Source organism: Hipposideros armiger, unplaced genomic scaffold (genome assembly GCF_001890085.2).
Source record: "Hipposideros armiger isolate ML-2016 unplaced genomic scaffold, ASM189008v1 scaffold_224, whole genome shotgun sequence".
Taxonomy (NCBI): Eukaryota; Metazoa; Chordata; class Mammalia; order Chiroptera; family Hipposideridae; genus Hipposideros; species Hipposideros armiger.
This window is the reverse complement of record NW_017731574.1, coordinates 1,336,163-1,356,946: the sequence shown is the minus strand read 5'-3', so window position 1 is coordinate 1,356,946 and position 20,784 is coordinate 1,336,163. Positions and strand designations below refer to the sequence as shown.

The following is a 20,784-nucleotide window of genomic DNA, read 5'->3' as shown; positions in this document are numbered from 1 at the left end:
ATAGACAATTGTTAACGTACAGTTAGAGTTGTATTATAAACATGTCCATGGACTCATCCATCCAACAAACCTTTAGTGACAGCCCACTGTGGGCCAGGCTCTGCTCCAGGCTCTGGAGATAGCGTGGGAAACAAGACAGATACCTCACTCGTTCCCATGGAGATCACTGTGTGCTGGCCCCTTGCTATACCAGGCACCAGGGAGCAGAGGGAAAGAGTGCGGAGAGCCTCAGAGGCTGAGTCATAACCTGCTTCCCTGTGTGTCCTCTCAGGGCTGACAGAACTGACAAAATGGACTCCAAAGTGAGCAAACCCAACATCCAGGCAGTTGACTGTGATGTAACTTATCTTTGGTGAAAATAAAATTCAGGAATAGTCCTACTTGTAAATCACGGATCACAGTATAGCGGTGCAATGGCTATACGTCTCCCAAATTAACCAATATTTATTGTCACAAGACGTTTTTATAGTTATTTTTAAGTTGGGTTTGGTTTTTTTCTTTTACCTTTTTCTTGCGTACACTGTGGCATAAGAGGGGAGTCCGGAAACCCATCTTGCTCAGAAATATTTTCCTCATCTTCACTGTCCACCCCATGTGACAATGGAACCTTTTGTAACAAAAAACAAAGGAGCAAACATATGATCAAATTTCCTCCTAGCAAACTAAAGTGGCTTATTCTACACCTTCTTCCATGCCACCTCCCTCTCCGAGACACAAAAAGGACTACACCTGGCCAGGACTAGATGAAACTTCGGGATCATCAGGAAAAGCCCAGTGGCAAAGTCAATGCCATTTAAATTATGCTTTGGCGTCAAGAACTTCATGTTCCACCATGCTGCCGGGGTAGCCTCTCTTCCTCATTCCCGCCAGGGACCAAGCCAGAAAAATGGGCTGCATCTGGCCTGCTGTGCAGAGCACCCCATCCCATCCGACTCTGGTACTGATACTGTGTTATCTCTACACGGGACGAGAGCTGCCGACTCGCCCTGTGAGAGCCCTCAATCAGGCAACTGTTCCAGATCGAGGTCCATTATGGTTGCTGGCTATGTGAGTCCACTGCAAACATTGTTTCCTGATGAAATGAAACCCTCCCCTCCGCTGTCTGTGAGCACCTCCTATGTGGGTATCATGAATGGTGGCAGGGCTGCAGAGCTGTGGGCCAGGGATGGGACCTTATGAGGAGACAATCTATCCCCTGATGAGGAGACAGTCTCACTGGCAGGACTCTGGGAGGCGGGGACAGAAGCAACCCAAGGGAAAGAGCAGTGGACCATGCCTCGTACAAAAAGCTAATAAGCCTGGTGCTCTCTGGGTTGGCTTCCCTTCTGCTATCTTGATTCTTCACTAAAATCTTACTTATGTGATCAGCTTGGTTTGCTGTGCTGAGCTGCAGGCAATAAAAGGGCATCCCCAAGGCCGGCAGGGAGCGGGCGGCACTGACCAGCAAGATGCACTGGAGCGTCTCAGAGCCAAGAGCTAAGGCCGTTGGGCCCACCAGGCTCTGTGCACAGGGCTCTAAGGCGACCCAGCTCAGGAGTGGCAGACAGTTCTCCCACTCTACTCATCATTTGAAGGAAGAGAAAAGGAATGACCTTAGTTTTTATCTCCTGAGAACCAACTGCTTTGCTCGCCCTGTCAAAGATATATATAAACTACTCACTATTATCAAGGAAATGTGAAAATGCTAAGGGGACTCAAATATCATCAAAAAGATACCCTGCTATGGAAAACTGTTGGGCAGTATCTTCTAGTACTAAGGCTGACAATATATACACCACCCCTCAGTATATACCCTCCAGAAATATAAACATATATCCACGAATGTTCATAGCAGCACTATTCCTAAAGGCCCAGACTGGAAACAACCAAGTATTTAACAGCAGTAAAATGTATAAGCCATTGGATGGTATAGTTATACAATGGGACATTACGTAGCAGTAGGAATGAACCAACTACTGCTATGCACAAGAGCTGAAGACTCTCAAAAACCTCAAAAAACACATACTGTGTGACTAAATTCACAGAATTTTCACAACAGGCAAAACTAATCTAACATTATTTTCTAATATTTAATCTACTCTTGGAGTCAGGGCAATGGTTGACTCTGGGGTAATGAGTGACCTCTTCTGGGTCACCAAGAGGGACTTCTGGGGCACTATTAATAGTCATGTTCTTTTTTGTAAATTTGGGTGGGGACTACTTTGTAAAAATTCACTGAGCTGTACACGTATGGTTTACACACCTTTTGTGTATATTTAATACATCGATAAATAAGCCAAAGAATTGCGACAATCTTCAAGGAACACTCATTTTTAGTTTTAATAAAGAACCATTTTTTGGGCCGGCCGAGCGGCTCAGTTGGTTAAGAGCTCGCTCAAGTGTGCGAGCTCTGAGCAACAGCGGTTCGAGTCCCGGCCCAAGCTGAGCAGCCGCTGAGCTGCCAACAGGTGGCAGGATGGCTCAGCTTAAAAAAAAAAAAATTGAAAGCAAACTAGGTATCCTGCAATAGGGGATTAGTTACATGGATANGAGCTCGCTCAAGTGTGCGAGCTCTGAGCAACAGCGGTTCGAGTCCCGGCCCAAGCTGAGCAGCCGCTGAGCTGCCAACAGGTGGCAGGATGGCTAAAAAAAAAAAAAAAAAGAACCATTTTTTAAACTACCAAATACTTCTGATTGTAAAAGTTACCTTGCTAACTGAAACAAAACTCATTTGGGCATTAAAGGAAAGGAAGCAGCAGCGAGCCAGTCCAGCCACGGCACGGTCATCAGTGGCGCCAGGAAGGACCTTTCCCTCGTCTGTCTGCAGCACTTGTCCTCGGCTCCTGCATCCTCTTACTAACTCAGCTTTTAAAAAATAAAACGTGCATGATATCATTTCTAGGGTAATTATTAGGGAAAAAATGTTAATTTGCAAACTAGTAGAGAGAAATGGAACTGAAAAAAATCATCGGTCCAAAAGAAGGCAAGAGAAAATGAGATGCAGAACAACAGGACAAACAGGAAAAATAAAGTAAGATGGCAAATTTAAACTCAACTATATCCTTATAGCCATTAATATAAAAGGCCTCACTAGTCCAGTAAAAGGACAAAGGAAAAGTTTATCAAACTCAGGACAAAGGAAAAGTTTAACAAAAACTATATGCTGCATTGAATTGTATACTTTAAATGGATGAATAGTATGGTATGTGAATTATATCTCAGTAAACTTTTTAAAAAAACTATATGCTGTTTATAAGACACAGCTGAACATAATGATATAAAAAGGCTGAAATTAAAGGACAGAGGAAACAGACCATGCAAATATCCAACAAAAGAAAGATGGAGCATGTTAGGTGAAACAGACATAAGGCAAAACTCACTTTTAAAGATAAAGAGGGTTTACTTTAGTGATAAAATGTTCAATTTACCAGGAAGATATCATTTTAAATGTCTATCAATGTAGTCAGGTGCAACAGAATACATGTTCTATGATTTCATGAAGTTCATATAAAGTTCAAAACATGCACAACTAATCTGTGACATCAGGAGTATTCTAAGACTTGAAAATGAAAGCAAGGTACTGGAAAACCTGACATAGCAAGGAAGTGGCAGTGTCCAGATTCTTGTGACTGTAAGAGTGAGATGACTCTAAGATCCAGCAGTGATTAACCTTAATGGTGCACAGGGTCCAGCCCAGAATGGGACAGTCATTTCCCCAGATGCCTCTCCTCCTGTTAATGATGCTAACACTACCTAAAATGCATTATTTAGTCATTAGAGGTGGAGCAGCCGAGGGTGCCAGCTAGCTTCACCTCGGGGTAAAGTCCAGGCAAGAGTGTGGTAAAAATGTGCGGTGAACCGAGGAATAACCCTGAAAGGGGCAGTTTTGATTTGTAAGGTAAACGGACCGCTCAGGCCTGCACTGGGAACTTTGTAGGTCCACTGACAGGCTGGACCTCCCCTGACTTGGTACATTAGGGTAAATAAACTAGAAGGGGTTGGAAAGCCACGCTTCCTCACCTGCTGCAGGGAGGAGACCCCAACACTAGAAGAGAGCAGAGCTCACTCGCTTTTGGTGGCCTCAGAAGGGAGGCTGTAACTCCTTCGCAGGCGTTTGCAGTCACTCTTAGCTGAGTCCTCTCAGAAAAGGTTGAGTCTCATACTACACACATACCCTTCCTTTGTAATGTCTATCCTAGCTGCAATTGATTACTATTAATTGTGTGACTATGGACTCTGTCTTATACTGATTTTCCAGAACCTGGCACAATTCCTGGTACACCCTGGATGCTCAAAAAATATCTGTTGAATTATTTACCTGACCAAAGAACACTCTCCTCCCTGGTATAATCCTTTAGAGGATGCAGAAACTGAGGTGCAGGCAGGCTATCTGACTTACCCAAGTTATACAACTGGGAAGTCGAGAAGCTGGGACTTGAACTCAGGTCTCTGAATGCCCGTGGCGTTGCTCTGTCCACTGGGCTGACTTCGCATGAACTGAGCACAAAGTCATATTCCCCACTGTCCCTCCAGCCTTACTTTTCGGTGGCACCAACAAGAAAACTGCTGAAAACAAGACTTGCTTTCCATTTGTTAGGCCATTTCTGAGCAGGTGCACACTTCACATGAAGATGTCTGCCCACACTCCCCTGAAACACAGAGAGAGGCACGTGGTATAGACTTAACATCCAAATTGCCTGCTGGGGCTAGTCTGGTTTCTTGCCTTACTTATTTTGACAACTGTTTACTTTAAAGGCAGTATGACTGATTCCCAAAAAAGGATAAAATGATACATTTTTTTACTTCAAATTACAGAATGTCTATAGTAAATATCGGGAAGTCAATTTTACTTTGTTTTTGAAATTAAAATGTACCCCGTAGGCATTATCTCCTTCAGAGCTGGTGCCATCTAGTGATTAAATAGCAGTCTTACATGCTCCACACACCCGTTTTTCCAAAGATAGATATTTTTCATATCACATAATAAATTTAAGACTATTTGGCCTGTTTCAAAAAACAAGATTTATGTCTAAGAGATATTCTTGATAGGCACAAGGGCTGTCAACACAAATTTTAATTCTAAAAATAGGGAAAACGGGTCACCCTGGTCTGGATCCTACCTCTGCCATTGGGTGGCTGATTGGTTGACCTCGGGCAAGACGTTTATCCTGTTTCTTCACACTCTTACCCCCAAGGGTGTGAAGTAAGTGAATTGGTACATGTAAGCTGCCTAGCATACATTAATGCTCAGAAAAGGTCAATATGAACTTCCTCCTCCCGCCACAAAAAAACAAAACAAACAAAAAACAAAAAAATGGAATCGTAAGGCTGTGAGAAATTGAAATCCCTTTCCGGCTTAAGGGCCCTTTCACACATGCCATCGGGAACTGGCCAGGACACTGTAAAGGTTATGATGAAACCTTTCCATTGCAATCAGTTACTAATAAAACTCCACCTCCGGTTCCTGACATGTGGGAACGGGCTTTCCTATTGGCTATGAATATACAAACATGTGGGAATGCGCACGCACACGCTGCTGGTGGGAAGGCAAAAGGGACGACTGCTCTGGAGAACTATTTGGCAATATCCAATAGTGTGAACCAGCACACATAGGTACATGTACTAAATGTGCAAGGAAATAACCCAAATGTTCATCAGGAGGTAAGGAGCTACAGTAACACGGATCCATCTCAAATGTGCAATGCTGAGGGGGAACAGCCAAGAGGTGAAATGACTGGTTCAGTATGGGGACCTCTGTACAATTAAAAAAAAAAAAATAGTACTATATTTGTTTCCTGACACTTACTTGTAGTAAAAAAATAAAAATAAAAACAGAGACTTCTAGAACGCATTCCAAATTCAACAGAAGATGGTCTTCCAGAGATGGAGCAGGAAGGAGAGATGAAGAAAAATTCAACCCTAACTGCAATTTTATTTCTTTTATTCAAAATAAAAATCTGAAGCAAAAAGAGGTTAAGATGCCAAAACTTGCTCATTCTGGAGAACGAGAAACTGATGTATTATATTATTTTCTACTTCTCAATTTTCTTTTTTTTTTTTTTTTGCTGGCTTATAGAAAATATACACGTTCGGCTTTAACAGATAGTGCCAAATAGTTTTCCAAAGTGGTGGCACCAACTGACAATCCCACCAGCACTTGAGAGTGCCTCCACGGCCTCACCAGTCCCTGATAGTTCAGTTGTCTTGCTCTACTTTTCAGGTTTTAAAATAAAATGTTTTCCCTACTGCGCATGGGTCTTAGAGGCACCATGACAGACTTGCCTAAAAAATATTTGTCCTGCTCATGACAAAGGAGGTTTTATAGGTCACTATAATCTCTTTCTTCTAAGGACAATATGGGAGCAAGCTTCACTTCCAAAATAGTTGAGTGTTACGTCTCTATCGGTAACCTCGGTCCACAATACTAGCCAGAAAGTGGGACTTCTCTTTGGCCTTTTAGAAACTACAGAAGACCCTCCTCTGGGCTCTTGGCAGCTGTCTGCTTGTTCCATGCTGCACAGAAAACTAACTCTGCAAGTTAAAGTCTGTATATGTTAGAAAGTGATTGTTAGTTCATGAAATACTCACATATGGATTCCTCAAAATAAGCTCCCTAAGACAAGACCATTTAAAATGGGATTCAATATAGTGGAGGCTGATCAATACAATACAATCAATATGAATATACTTGGATGCTGCCAGTCTATATGTGTAGTCACTGTGCTTAACACATGTTATAGTGACGGTGAAAAAAGAGAAAGGAAAAAAAAATGATGGTGCTGTCTTTTGCCATTGAAGAAATGGCACTTATCCAGTTTTTAAAACCCTGGAAGCACAGAGTTTATACCAGAGCTGCTGGGCAGTGGTGAAGAAATGGGCTCCTTCAACTTCTCTGAACCTTGTTTTCCCACATGTGATAGGGCCGTAAATGGAGCCTACCTCACTGAGATAGTGGGAGATAGCTACATGCAAGAGCCTGAACTAGAGACTCACATACGAGTATGGTAACCACTCAAAGAATATCAGCTACTATGGAGATAAATGATGATACCCATCGAGTCAGGCATGAACTTGAAGAAAGGTTGCCACATGCATACCGATATTAGAAGTGATAGAAAAAATAGCTTCTGGGGTTAAAGAGAAAAGCAGGATTACTTAGTATTAGATGGAAATTCTACACTGAGAACATAAAGATGATTGTCTTTGTCTTTGAAGGACTTTGTCCTTAAAAGGTAAATGAAAAGTTTTACATTTTACCCTAACCAGATAGAAAATGAGCCTGGATACGTTAGAAAAATAAGCCCCCAAACAAAAGCCATCAAAGGCAGAAGAGAAAAAAGACCAAGTCCTTACTAATGTACTCTACACAATTTACTGTAAGTTAATGTCAAGGTGCAGAAGGAATTCTAGAATGTGACAAGCACCTGATTTCTGTGTGGCACGGCATATACAGCATCACCAATGCCTCCGTCTTCTTTGCAGGCACTGACGTCCCCTGACTCCTTGCAGCTGGAGGACAGGTGAGAGTCAGTGTCCTCTTCCTCTCCGTAGCCCAGCATTTCAAAGGATGGCAAAGAAGCTCTTTTTTCCATCTCGCTCTGCCAATTTAGTCTGTATCAGAACATCAAAGAGAAAAATAAATAATAAACCAGTCACGTAACACTTCACACTGGTACATATGCATGTATTAAATGCATGGCTGCTGAGCCCCCACCATAAAGTATTGTAACTACATTATAAAATACATAGAAACTAACTAAAGGAGTAAGTCATCCACTAGCTCATCTCTGCACATTCTTGAAATTTCTTTCTAGTTTTTTACCTAGGTCATTATATTAATAGTTATTATTGCTACATACAATCTACCTCGTTGTTAATAAGTTTTTAAGGGGGCCCGCTGAGTGGCTCAGTTGGCTAAGAGCTTGCTCAAGAGTGCAAGCTCTGAGCAACAGGGTTGTCAGTTCGATTCCCACATGGGCCAGTGAGCTGCACCCGAGCTGAGCTGCCTCTGAGCTGCCAACAGGTGCCAGGATGGCTCAGCTGGTGAGAACACGTGCTCCTAACAACAAGGTTGTCTGTTCGAGATGGTGGGCTATGCCCACCCGCAACTAAAGACTAAACTTGGCACCCTGAGCTGAGCTGCCCCAGGTGGCTCAGGGGATAGAGTGTGCACGCTTAACAATGAGGCTGCCAGTTCGACTCCCGCATAGGATGGTGGCTACACCCACCTGCAACTAATTGAACACAGCACCTTTAGCTGAGTGGGGCGACTGGACTTGGAGCTGAGCTTGCTGCGCCCTCCACAACTAAGATTAAAGGACAAGAACTTGGCTGCTCCCCTTCCCCAATTCCCCAGCACAGTTCCCCTCCCCCAATTCCCCAACACTGGTCTTCTCCCCCCAGTTCCCCAATAAAATCTTTAAAAAAGTAATAAAAATAAATAAAAATAAGTTTTTAAAGTCAGAATGTTATAAGGTAAGACTCAAGTAGTTATACCAGTTTAGTCCGCCATTCCCCTCCTCCCCATTTTCACTCTTATAAATAACCCTGTAACGGACATCTATGTGCAGATTATCTCTTCTGTACTTAGAATTAGTCCTATCAAACAAACAACCACATGGTATACTGCTGAGTCAAATGGTATGAACATTTTGTGGGCCTACATGCGTATACCCCACAAAATCATTTCACAGAACATTTCCCTAACCTGTACCCACATTGATAATAATTTCCTGAAACTTGCCAAAATACTTTAAATCTCACTATATAAATTTCCCTTTCTTACCGATACTGAGTATTTTTCCATATATTTGTATGCAAGTCACAATTCCTCTAGGTTGAATTGTCTGTTCATGTCCTTTGTCCAATTAACATGCTGGTGATTAAAAAAATTGTTTTTACCTTTTAAATTCTTAGCTTAGGAGTAAATAGCAGTCACCTCCTTCTGAGAGTTTTGATAAGATTAGATATAGGATTTCATGGTCTTATTTATGTATATATACAGATCAAATCTTTCACTGGGTAGGAATTGTTTTGGTAAATGAATTAGGCAAGGCTCAAAGCTGATTTTTTTCCCCAATATTTCTAATCAATATACTGTTGAATCCTTTCCTTCCCCCTTTAATCTGTGGGACTGCCTTTATGAGAGGCTCAATATGCTTGCAAACACTAGGTTCACCTCAGGGCACTCAGGAACACCTGTCTATCACTGAACAGTCCTCCTCTATTTTAACTACTTCAACTGCACATTTTAAAATATAATGCAGTCCACCTCCCCCCACCACCCCAACTCCCAGGGTCAATATTCTTCCTTTCCAAATTTCCTCTGATGGTGTGTTATCTGCTTATTCTTGCAAATAAATTTTAGCATCATGTCCTCAGCTTTAGCCAAAGCATAATTCCTATCAGGAGAAATACAGGCTATATTCAAACATCTCATAATGGAGTCAAGATTAAAATGTAAAAACCAAAAATATAAACATGTCCTAGAAAGAAATACACGAGCATTTGTTTATATAATGCTGTGGTAGAGAAGGTCTTTCTAGATTTGACAAGTGATGACCGGAACTACAGAGAAAAGACTCATCGATCTTACTACATAACAGAATATTTGGTATGTAAAAATAAAAACAAGAAAAACAAAACTGAACAAACAGGACAGATAAGAGGCAAATCGGGTCATATATCCCCCACCCCATCCCCCTCAGTGTCTTCCTGCTTCAGAGGGGAGGTACCAAACCTCAGAGCAGAAAACCAAAGGCATCCCTGGCCTGGCCCCCGCCCTGGCCCCTTTCCCACTCCTCTAGTCCCACCTCAAACGACTCCTAACCTCACTCGAGTCTTCCTGGCCACAAACATCTTCCTTCCCTTGCTCACATGAGTCACGCTACCTCTCTCTGTCTAGAAAGCTCATCCCAGCCCCGCACTGACCATCCCCCCAGCCCCTGAGCCATTCCCACTTGATTGCTGCATATCCCTCAGTGCTCCCCTCAATGCTCTCTTCCTCAGGAGGAAATGATCCTGAACCCCTAACCCTATGTTAGCATGCATGCAGCTCAAGCAATGAAAGAAATGACGTTAAAGGAGAAAAGTTATAATATAGAGGTCAACAAAGGTAAAATCAGTATGAATGTTCAGGGAGCAGCTACACGAGAAGTGGTGAGGGACAACTTCACCATCTAGGTTGTGGCAGAGAATCTTTCTAAGGGCTAAAGGCAGCACTAAACTCATGGCTCCGTGCTGCCATGAAAACGACCACAATCCCCAGCACATGCACACACGCGAGCTGCTACTCCTCTGCCCTGAGAGGAAGCAGAGCCAACAATATGGTCCTTACTGATGCCTCATCTCTGAGGTGGTGGCATAGGGCTCGATGAAACTGTCCTTCTCAACGTAAGTCGTGTCACTCTCAGACCGGGATCTCCGACGAGGCTGAGGAATGGCAACGGTTCGGCCAGTCAATGTCGTTGCTAGAATGACTGCAGCCAGAGCAGATCTATGGACAAAAGCATCCCAATGAGCTGGTGAACTAAAGGCTGAACAACAGGATACATGAATTAGTCAAGGCTTACCTTCCGCTCCACAGTGTTTAGTGCATATCTACTGACCACATACTTACAATCCGTTATATGCCATCAAACAATCTCATTTCATTCTTACATCAACGGTGTGAATAGATATTATTGTTACCTCCATTTTCATATAAATTAAATGACTTGCCCAAAATGTCCTAGCTAATAAGAGATGGAACCAGGACTTTATTCTGGGTAGTCTATATTCAAGTGGTTTTCCTAATAAAATGTAAGATCAGAATTAAAAAAAAGGGATATAAAAAAATATGAAAGATTTTAAAGGCATTTTAAAAATCTTGCAAATTATTCAAAACCGCAATATAGGAAAGATAGAGTAATAGATTTACCCTCCCACCTGAAAGAGCAAAACAAAACAGACTTACAATTGGCCCAGCTAACTGCCTGAGAGAATTTCTAGGTCACACAGTGCAGGAAGGAGGAACTGAGGTGGGGCTAGGCAGACTCCCTGAGTTGTGGAGATGGAGCTGAGAGTCTGGGAACACCAAAGCAGATAGAATTTGAAGGACAGAATACCAGAAAGGAGACGGCTGAACAGAGAGAACTCTGGAAACCTGCAGAAGGCCCTCCTTGATTGCTCAGCAAAACGTTCCTCTGTGCATGAGTGTGAGGAAGCTACCCAAGGCTGGAGGAAGAACCCTCCACAAGGATTAGAGGAACAGTTCCAGATGATTACACATGGTTGAGGTCAGTATCTATTCCCAACAGACCGCGGGAAAAAATGATAATTCATGGGACGCTGAGTACAGTACTTCAAAAGGTCTTGCCTCAGTAGTGGGGAATAATTAGCCCTAGCTTGAACACTGTCCCAGACCCCACCTAACAAACCATAAAAGCAAAACCAAAAGATCAAACCGGTTCCAAGTAACTTAATTGCATCCCAGCACAAAATTCAAGACTTACAGGAATACAAAAATATCTAGCACTCAACAACGTGAAACTCAAAACAATGTCTAGTATGCAATCAAAGATAACCAGACATGCAAAGAGACAGAAAAACATGACCCATAATTAAGAGAATAATCAATCAAAACCCATTCATAATTGAACACATATATTAGAATTAGCAGAGAAGGATGTTAAGACAGTTATCATAACTGTATTCCAAATGTTCAAAAAGCTAAGTAGAAACATGAAAGATTATAAAAAAGACTTAAACTTCAGGAGATGAAAATCACACTGGATAGGATTAAGAGTTGATTACACATTGCAGAAAAGACTAGTGAAATTGAAGGCAAAACAATAAAAAAGAACCAAAATGAAATAGGTATTATATTGAAATCATAATCTGAAAGAAAAAAATTGACAAGTTGAACTTCGTACAAACTAGGAATTCCTGCTCCTTGAAAGATACTGTTAAGAGAATGAAAAGATAAGCCACAGATGGGGAAAAAATATTTTCAAATCACATATTTGATAAAGGACATATCCAGAATATATAAAGAATTCTCAAGACACAATAACAGGAACACACACAACCCAATTTTTAAAGCGGGCAAAAGATTTGAACACTTTACCAAAGAAGATACACAAATGGCAAATAAGCACCTGAAAAGATGCTCAATACCAGGAGTTATTACAGAAATGCAAAATAAAACCACAATGAGATATCACTACACACCTATTAGAATGGTCAAAATTAGAAAGATTGGCCAAGGGGCGGCTGGGTGGCTCAGTTAGTTAGAGCGCATGCTCTGAACAACAAGGTTGCTGGTTCGATTCCCTGATGGGTCCTGGAAAAACGCCCTCCACAACTAGATTGAAGACAGCTACTTGACTTAGGGCTGATGGGTCCTGAAAAAACACACTGTTCCCCAATAAAGTTTTAAAAAAATTATAAAAAAAATAAAATCAAAAGATTGGCCAAGACAATCAATCCCTCATGCTCTTCCCCTTCAACCTGGGCCTGCAAGAATGGCTCCCACAAAGAAGGGTGGTGAGAAGGGGCGATTCTGCAATCAATAAGGTGGCAACCCGAGAGCATCCCAGCAACAATCACGAGCACATCCATGAAGCGAGCTTCAAGAAATGGTCCCTTGGGCATTCAAAGAGATTCAGAAATTTGCCCAGAAGGAAGCAGGAACTCCTGATGTGCACATGGACTCCAGGCTCAAAAAAGCTGTTGGGCCAAAGGAATAAGGACTATTCCATACCTTACCAGTAAATGGTTGCCAGAAAGCATAATGAAGATGAAGATTCACCGAACAAGCTCTATACATTGTTACCTATGCACCTGTCACTACTTTCAAAAACCTACGGTTAGGGCTGGCCGAGTGGCTCAGTTGGTTAAGAGCTCACTCAAGAGTGCGAGCTCTGCGCAACAGGGTCGCCGGTTTGATTCCCACATGGGCCTGAGCTGAGCTGCCGCTGAGTTGCCAACAGGTGGCAGGATGGCTCAGCTAAAAAAAAAATTACCTATGGTTAATAAACGTAAATGAGAACGAATGGCTGATTGTCAAATAAAGTTATAAAACCCCACACACACACATACACACACACACATCTGACCAAACCAAGTATTGGTGAGGATGTGAAGAAATTGGAATTCATACACTGCTGGTGGGAACATAAATGGAATAACAACTGTAGAAAATAGTTTGGCAATTTCTTAATAAACTAAATAATCTGACCCAGGTAGTCCTCTCCTAAGAGAAATGAAAGCATATGTCCAAACAAAGATTTGTGCACAAATGTTCATAGCTGCTTTATTTCTAGTAGTCAAAAACTGAAAACAACCCCAATATCCATCAACAGGTGAGTTGGATAAACAAAATGTGGCATATTCCTATAATGAAATACTACTCGGCAATAAAAAGGACAAATTACTGATTTTTATACAATAATGTGGATGAATGTCAAAATAATTATGCTGAAAGAAGCCAGCATAATTATTTTGTGTAATTCCATTTATATAAAATTCTAGAGGGCCGGCCGAGTGGCTCAGTTGGTTAAGAGCTCGCTCAAGAGTTTGAGCTCTGAGCAACAGCGGTTCGAGTCCAGCCCGAGCTGAGCAGCCGCTGAGCTGCCAACAGGTAGCAGGATGGCTCAGCTAAAAAAAAAAAAAAAATTCTAGAAAATGCAGACTAACCTATAGTGACAAAAAGCAGGTCAGTGGTTACCTGGGAATGGGAGGTGGGACAGAGAGACAGGAGGGAGAAATTACAAAGGGGCACGCGGAAATTCTGGGGGATGATGGATGTATTTATTATCTTGATTGTGGTAATGGTTTTATGGGTGTAAACATGTCAAAGCTTACCAATCATGCATTTTAAATATGTACAGTTTATCATATGTCTATTATACCTAAAAAACTGTTCTTAAAAAGACAAATGACTGTATAAAGCAAAAATAGCAACAATACATGTATTGTGGGGTTTATAGCATATGAAATTAAAATGTATGACAACAGTAACACAAAAGATGGGAAGGAGGAAACAGAAGTAAATTGCTTGTAAGATTCTTACACTATTATACATGAAGTAGAATAATATCAAAGATTAATTGGAATGTTATTTTTTAAAAATAAAAAGATTGAGAAATGGGCCAGGTTTGCTGAAGCCAACTACAATCCAGGTAGGTATTTTTGTAAAGCACAGGAAACTACAGAAATTTTCTAATGAGTCTATAGCATGCTTGCCATGAAATGACATGTGTTGGTTTGTTTTTCTGTTTTATAATGGAATGTAAAGCTAACTCTCTCACGATTGCTGCTGACACATAAACATTTATGTCCTAATGACACAACTTAAGGGTTGTTCACACAAACACTCAAGAGCTGGACAGACTTCATATGCATCACAGCGATGCCACCGTTTGCCAGCTGTGAGACTTTGGGCAAAGGACGAACACAAGCTCGAAAGAGGGATGCCACCAGGACCCCTCTCATAGAGTCACTGAGAGGATGAAATGAAATAATGCTTCTAGAGCACTTATTTGAGTCCTTGGCACAGAGTAAATACTAATAAATGGCTATTCTTGTTATCAAGATGGTACTTGAGGAAAAAACAAACACTAAAAATATTTCAGTGTTTTTTATCAGGAGGTTTACAATATCCTAGTGTCAAAGAAAACAAAGAGAAGGTACCATCCTTGAATAAAATGTGTTCTCACTGTTAATAGTCAAGTCATGTACCTGGGTATCTTATGGATAAACAATGGCCTAAAATTCTCCTGTGTCTAAAATCTTGGAGGGCACAGGCAGGGGTTTTAGGTATAAAACAAAGTCAGCTCTCTGGTGTTAGGAGCACTGGAGGATGGGAGGAAACCTAGGCCCTGGGAAGTGAACCCCCTTTCCTTCCTTCCCACAAAGCAGTTCTTCAAGTCAGATTTATGTGTAAAAAAAATTATGGGGCCAGCTGAGTGGTGCGTTGGTTAAGAGTTAGCTTGGGACGCCAGCTCTGAGCAGCAGGGCCCCTGTTCAGATCCCACATGAGGGCCAGTGATGCTGTGCCCTCTACAGCTAAGATGGTGAACAACAGCTCGATCCGGAGCTGGGCTACTGTGAGTCGCGGGCGACGGCGTAGGTTGCCGCCCCTACTGCAGTGGGTTGCCATGAGCTACAGTGACTGGCTGTCAGCCAACGTGAGCAGCTGTCAGCTAGCATGAGCTGCTGTCAGCAGCCGTGAGCAGCCGTCCAATGGCCAGCAAGCGACTGCCTTCCCCCCACACCCTCCCACCAAGAATGCAATGATAATACCAACATGGGCCAGTGAAGCAACGTCCTCCACAACTAGACTAAAGAACAAAAGGACAGCAATTTGTCTGTTGCCCTTCCCTGATTCCCCAATGCTGTTCCTCTCGCCCAATTTCCCAATAAAATCTTTAAAAAAAAAATTACACGCACAACTCAAATTCCTTTTAACATACTATCAAGTGAAATACTTGGGCTTTAATACCTTGTATTTTAAAAAACACGAATTGCACTTAATTATGAAATGTGAGAGCACCAGGCACCTGAAAGAGACAGGCCATTATCCCACAGAGAAACCATATTAAATTATGAAACTATGATAAATATCTCAAAGTACATGATTTTAATCACCTAACTTGTAATTTTCTTGCCAATTTGAACAGTTCCAGGACCCACCACTTGGTGGCTGAGCACAAGGGCGACCTCAGTGCCTGCTCACCTGAGACTCACCTTGGTCTCTCTGGAGAGGGGTTAGGGCTGCGGGGAGGAGGTGTCCGGGGCACAGCTGGCTTTGGTGCGATGCTGGCTGCAGGGAGAAGGCCATGGATGATGTGTTTCTGCACAGATAAAACCAAGCAGAGGTCATTAGTGTAAGGAATATCTGGGTCCTGCCACAACCCTTCCCTGGCCTGCGAGGGGACACTTGCACGGGCCACCCAGGGATCTAGCCCCACCAGGAGGCCCACTCCACCCCTTGCTACCTGCAATCCCCATCTGGCCAGGCAAGCATGCCCACCCAGGGAGCACCGTTACAGCTGCCCATTGTGGGACCCACATCCTTCCCTCCTCAGAGCCGCTTCTCTGACCCCGAGAGTCACCCTCCAGAACCTCCATTTATCTCACAGCACAGCCCCTCATGACCCTACTCACTCACTTGCCACCTCCTTGCAGAATTGAAGCCTCCTGAGAGCAGGCTACCTTCTCGTCTTTATCTACCCTGGACTCTAGCACTTAGCACATTGTCCAACACCTGGTAGGGGCTTAATAAAGATTTTAAGTAGTTTCAATGATGCAGAAGAACAAACACTAGTTTCCTAGACACAGTGAAAGTCGCAGAATCCTGCTTTAGGCACCTGGGAGCCTCTCGGAAGTTTCCTGAGTGTAGCCCAATCATTTTCTGTGCACCAGCCATTCATTCACACGTACTAGAGGCCAAACACCACGACAGCAATGAAGAAACCTCGTCCTCATCCTCAAAGAGGGAAAGTACAGAGGAAAAACACCCACTTCTTCTAGAGCACAGAATTACGGAACGTGCCAAGCAAGAGGTAAAGACAAAGTGCTGAGGTGGCCCAGGGAGAGAACGGGGTCTTTCAGGTCTAGTGTCTCCAGTGTCTCCTTGGAGAAAAATCACAGAGGCATTCAGACGGGGTCTTCAAAGATGGCTACTGCTCTCACGTTTGGGAAATGTGATGGAAAAGCATTGTAGGAAGAGGGAACACCATGAACAAAGGAATGAACCAAGACACTAGTGGTAGTGCTCTGGAAATAACAAGTCTCTCCAGTTTGCTGTAACACAGAGGCACCTGGGAGGGAGAGGCTAGAACAATGGGATGGGGTAACAGAGAAGATTGTTTCCATTTAAGAGTTTTGATACCAGACGAAAGAGATCCTGTGTCCTATTATGGAGCACCCCCTGAAACTGGCCCCTGGAAAGACTAATCAGGCAGTGGTAGGCATAAGATACAGGGGACAGAAAGGAGGAGCAACCAAGGGAAAGAGCCAGGGTTTGGGGCACCCCTCAGGAGCGAGAGATGGACAGGTCTTCCAAATGTCTCCTGCAGCCCCCGCTGCCCCCCTCCCCCCCGCCCCGTTACACTTGGATGGCCAACCTGAAGAGCAGGCATTCCAGCGCAGTGTCTAATCCGTTTACCCCTCTGTGTAGCGCACCATCCTGCATTTGTCTAGCAATTTGACAGTTTCATGTCTGCATCATCCCCCATCCCCAACCACTCCCTACCCCAACCTGGGACATGTCCAAGGAGAAGAAAAAAAGGGTTTTCTTCACCTTTGAGTCCCCAGGGGCTGTCATCCAGTAGGTTCTCCAAAAAGACCTCATGAGTTTTGCTTTGTTTTATTTTTTGGATAGAGTGACTCTCCCACAGTATGCTGAACATTTACCACTATAATCATTTCCTAAACTGCGGTTCTCCTGCCTCAGCCTCTAAAACAGAATGAACCCATCTGAACCCAGTAGGAAAACCCTCACGGGCAACCCCACACTCTTGATGACAGATAAATGGTCTGGTGAGGCACAGGAGGCTGGTAAGCCGCTATCCGTTGGTTCCTACCAATGGACCCAGGTTCTTTTCTTGCTACTCCTCCTCATCTCCACACATATTCTCTATGCTTTAGCATTCAGAATTGCCTTTCATTTCCCACACAGCAAATAATTCATTCTTTTTTTTTTTCCCCCAGGCCTTTGTATATGCTGTTTTCTCCCCCTGGAATTCTCTTTTCTTATCCCCACCAAGGCCCAGGGCAACTCTGGACTTACTTCGCTGCCCCTTTCCTGGTACACACTTGTACAGTAGTTTTGGCCTTACCATTTTGTGCTGAGTTACTTATGGATTTGTCTAGCTTTTAGACAGTGTCGCCATAGGCTGTCAATCAGATACAGAGTAGGAACTCAATAATGCCATGCGGAGTTAGCAAAATTATAATGCAAAAAAAAAAAAAAAAAGCTTCAACTATGTCTTCACTGCTTCTCAACAACCATGTGTCTAAAATGACAGCCACAGGTGGAAGGGCTGAGGACAGGAAGCCAAGTCAGACACGCTTTCTAGCCCCCACTAAAAACAGAGTTCAGGAGCGCCCTTATCAAAACGCTTTCTCTGAACCTAAAGCATTACGTTTACGGAGAATGGGTGTAAGTAGGTTTGGAGTTTCGCAAGGCAAGTATGGAAAAGGGAGACAGGAGGAAGGGAGTGGAGGGTGTATAAGGGGAGTGATTATAATGATGGGCTGTGGGATTTGACATTAGGGCTGGAAATGAAGGCAGTAAGAACACTGATAAGATCAATACAGTGATTGTGGGGTGGGTATGTGTTAACGGGTTATTGGAGGCCGAATACTACAGGAAGTGAGTAGCAAAGACAGGAGATCAGAGAATGAGGCTGGGAGTATGCGGCCACAGTGACAGAGCGGCCACGGGAAGGTCTGGAGGGAAGCATTCCTGGCAGACGGGAGAGCACAGCAAAGGCCGAAAGGAACAGAACAAAGTTGGTATGGCGGGGAGAAGAGGACGGGGGAGGGGAGGAGAGGGGGCGACAGTGAGTTAGGGGCACTGGGTTCTAATGAAGGAAGTGGCACGATCAGATTTGCGTTTTCGTTTGCTCCGTGGAGAACGGACTGGGGAAAGGGCAAGGGCGGAAGCTGAGAAGCAGTGAGGGGCCGCTGCAGCCGTCCAGGTACATGCAGGTAGACGCGACGGGGGCGGGGACAGCTGCCCGATGTATTTGGTGGGTAGAATCTATGGAACTTGCTGACGGGGTGACCGTGGTGGGTGGCTGAGGGAGGAATCGAGAAAGACTCCCCATCGGGGACATCCAGCAGTGGAGGTTTGTGCCGTGCGCCGGAGTGAACTCCCCGACCGCGGAGCGAACGCTGCGGGGGAGACAAGGAGACTCCTGTCTGACTGAGGCCGGATCCTGGGATAAAGGATTCTTTAGAACACGGAAAAATCCAGGCGTTTCGAACGAAAAGCCATTTCTTCTTGCGCCGCTACCTTGCCTCAATCTCAGGCCAAATCCCAAATCCTCCTCCCTTCACCCCTGGCCTCCAGGCCAGAGCGCAGGCCCGGCGAGGGTCTACTTACAAACTGGCCCTTGCGGCCTCTCCGGAACCCCAGGAGCATCCTTGCTGCTGGCGGGGGGCGGTCACACCCGGGATGGATCCAAGCGCAGGCCACCTAAGAGCCCGGGACCGTTCCCTAAACCCTGGCCACGCCCGCTGACCTGGCCCAGACGCAATTTCAAAGCCAAGGACTTCGCAACACCCACGTCTGCCACTGGCTCTGTTTTCTCGCCCGCCAATTAGAGACAAGGATACTTCAGACCCGTCGCTCTTGGCAACCAGCGGGCGCATTCAAATCCTCTCTGGGGCGGAAACTGTGCGCACTGTACGTTCTCTTAGTGGCCAGATTAGATGTCGATCCCCGACGCCATAGCCTATCCAACGCCGTGAAGAGGAAGCGGGCTGGCACGACCAAGGACTCCTGTTGCGCGTTGGCGGGAACGCCAAGTGGTGCGCGGTAGGTAAAGTCACCGGAGCCCTTCTAGTGGGACCGAGGTGGGATCCCGGCCAGCTCGGGTCCCGCCCTGGACTGGACCGAGGAGCCAAAGCGCTGACCGAGCAGAGGTATCAGGGGCCAGGCAGGTGGTGAAAATGAGGGACGCGACTAGCGTCCTTAGATCCTAAGCGTTCTTAGCGTCCTAAGGACCTTCTTGGTCCTTAGATTTTGCAAATAATTCAGTCTTTTAGAGAACACTGCAGACCGGCTCCTGCCAAAGAGGCCCCAGCTTCGAGTGGAATGTGGGGCCGTGTCAGGAGAGCCTGCTCAAGTGCCGTCTTGCATTTCTCACTTTAGATCCAGGCCGCCGATGGAAAAGAACCCCCCTGATCGCACAGGCCCCGTGCACGTGCCTTTTGGGCACATTGTGGCCAATGAGAAATGGCGTGGGTCGCCGCTAACACAAGGGATGCAAGGTCGGTGGGCAGCACTCTGCATAAACCCTCTTTCTCCTCACCCCACGTTTAGTAAAATGTTTTACCAGTTGCCGCCTTGTCTTCCAAAGCTCACAGAACTTATTTTCTTGTCTGCATTTTAAGGGAAAATCAAAGTCATTTTTGAGGCTGGCCTGACCCCGGTAGATTTTTACTTGTCTAGCAGATCCTGCATTCTTTATATCACCGAAGCTGATTTGGTGGCAGGGAATAGCTACCGAAAGAGGCTTGTCGTCGTTAGAAATGTAAGTACTGAATTGAAGAAACTGATATTGAAAACTGACTTTTATTCCCCCTCCCTCCTAGGTTTGCAATAATTTATAGAAAGCCTTTGCGCATTCCAAGCACCCTTGGAGTGATAGTGAGGGACATTGAAAGGAATTTTGTTACAAAATGGTTTACTGTTGTTTTTTTGTTTTGTTTTGTTCTTTGAAGTCCGGTAATCTTAAAGGAATTGTAGTCGTTGAAAAAACGCAGATGAGTGAACAGTACTTTCCAGCCATGCAGAAGTTTACTGTGCTGAACCTTGGGATGGTGTTGCTTCCAGTGGCCAGCCATATGGAAGCATCCAGCCTCATTGTCCAGTTAGTAAGTACTGATTTCTACTCCTCCACGATAGCCTTGTCTTTATGGACTCTCAACTGACCTTCAAAGATCCTTTTTTTTTTTTTTAAAGATTTTTATTGGGGAATTGGGGGGATAGGAACAGCACTGGGGAACAGCTGGCTGCTGGCTACATACGATAGCCCATGGCAACCCACTGCCACAGGGGCTGCAGCCTACGCCGTCGCCGGCGACTCA

The 20,784-nt window shown here is 44.3% G+C and overlaps 2 protein-coding genes across 6 annotated transcripts in view; one reads left to right on the top strand and one right to left on the bottom strand.

Moving 5' to 3' along the window:
• Positions 1 to 19,208, bottom strand: part of CEP89 (centrosomal protein 89) — a 72,996-nt gene extending 53,788 nt beyond the window's left edge. For 2 of the 3 annotated variants that reach the window (XM_019654532.1, XM_019654533.1), the window contains exons 1-5: positions 19,076 to 19,208; positions 15,709 to 15,815; positions 10,316 to 10,474; positions 7,404 to 7,590; positions 505 to 607 (exon numbers count right to left, since the gene is read on the bottom strand). In XM_019654532.1, the coding sequence (XP_019510077.1) occupies positions 505 to 607; positions 7,404 to 7,590; positions 10,316 to 10,474; positions 15,709 to 15,815; positions 19,076 to 19,114 (595 nt within the window). In that variant the 5' untranslated portion in view covers positions 19,115 to 19,208. Of the gene's footprint in view, positions 1 to 504; positions 608 to 7,403; positions 7,591 to 10,315; positions 10,475 to 15,697; positions 15,816 to 16,132; positions 16,239 to 16,331; positions 17,029 to 19,075 lie in introns of those variants that run through there. The other variant, XM_019654534.1, reaches the window with a different exon arrangement.
• A 210-nt stretch (positions 19,209 to 19,418) lies between these two features.
• The window catches only part of FAAP24 (FA core complex associated protein 24), a 5,204-nt gene continuing 3,838 nt past the window's right edge, over positions 19,419 to 20,784 (top strand). The window contains exons 1-4 of one of the 3 annotated variants that reach the window (XM_019654546.1): positions 19,419 to 19,510; positions 19,847 to 19,965; positions 20,089 to 20,228; positions 20,419 to 20,571. In XM_019654546.1, coding sequence (XP_019510091.1) covers positions 19,860 to 19,965; positions 20,089 to 20,228; positions 20,419 to 20,571 — 399 coding nt within the window. In that variant the 5' untranslated portion in view covers positions 19,419 to 19,510; positions 19,847 to 19,859. Of the gene's footprint in view, positions 19,618 to 19,846; positions 19,966 to 20,088; positions 20,229 to 20,418; positions 20,572 to 20,784 lie in introns of those variants that run through there. The other 2 variants (XM_019654545.1, XM_019654547.1) reach the window with 2 other exon arrangements.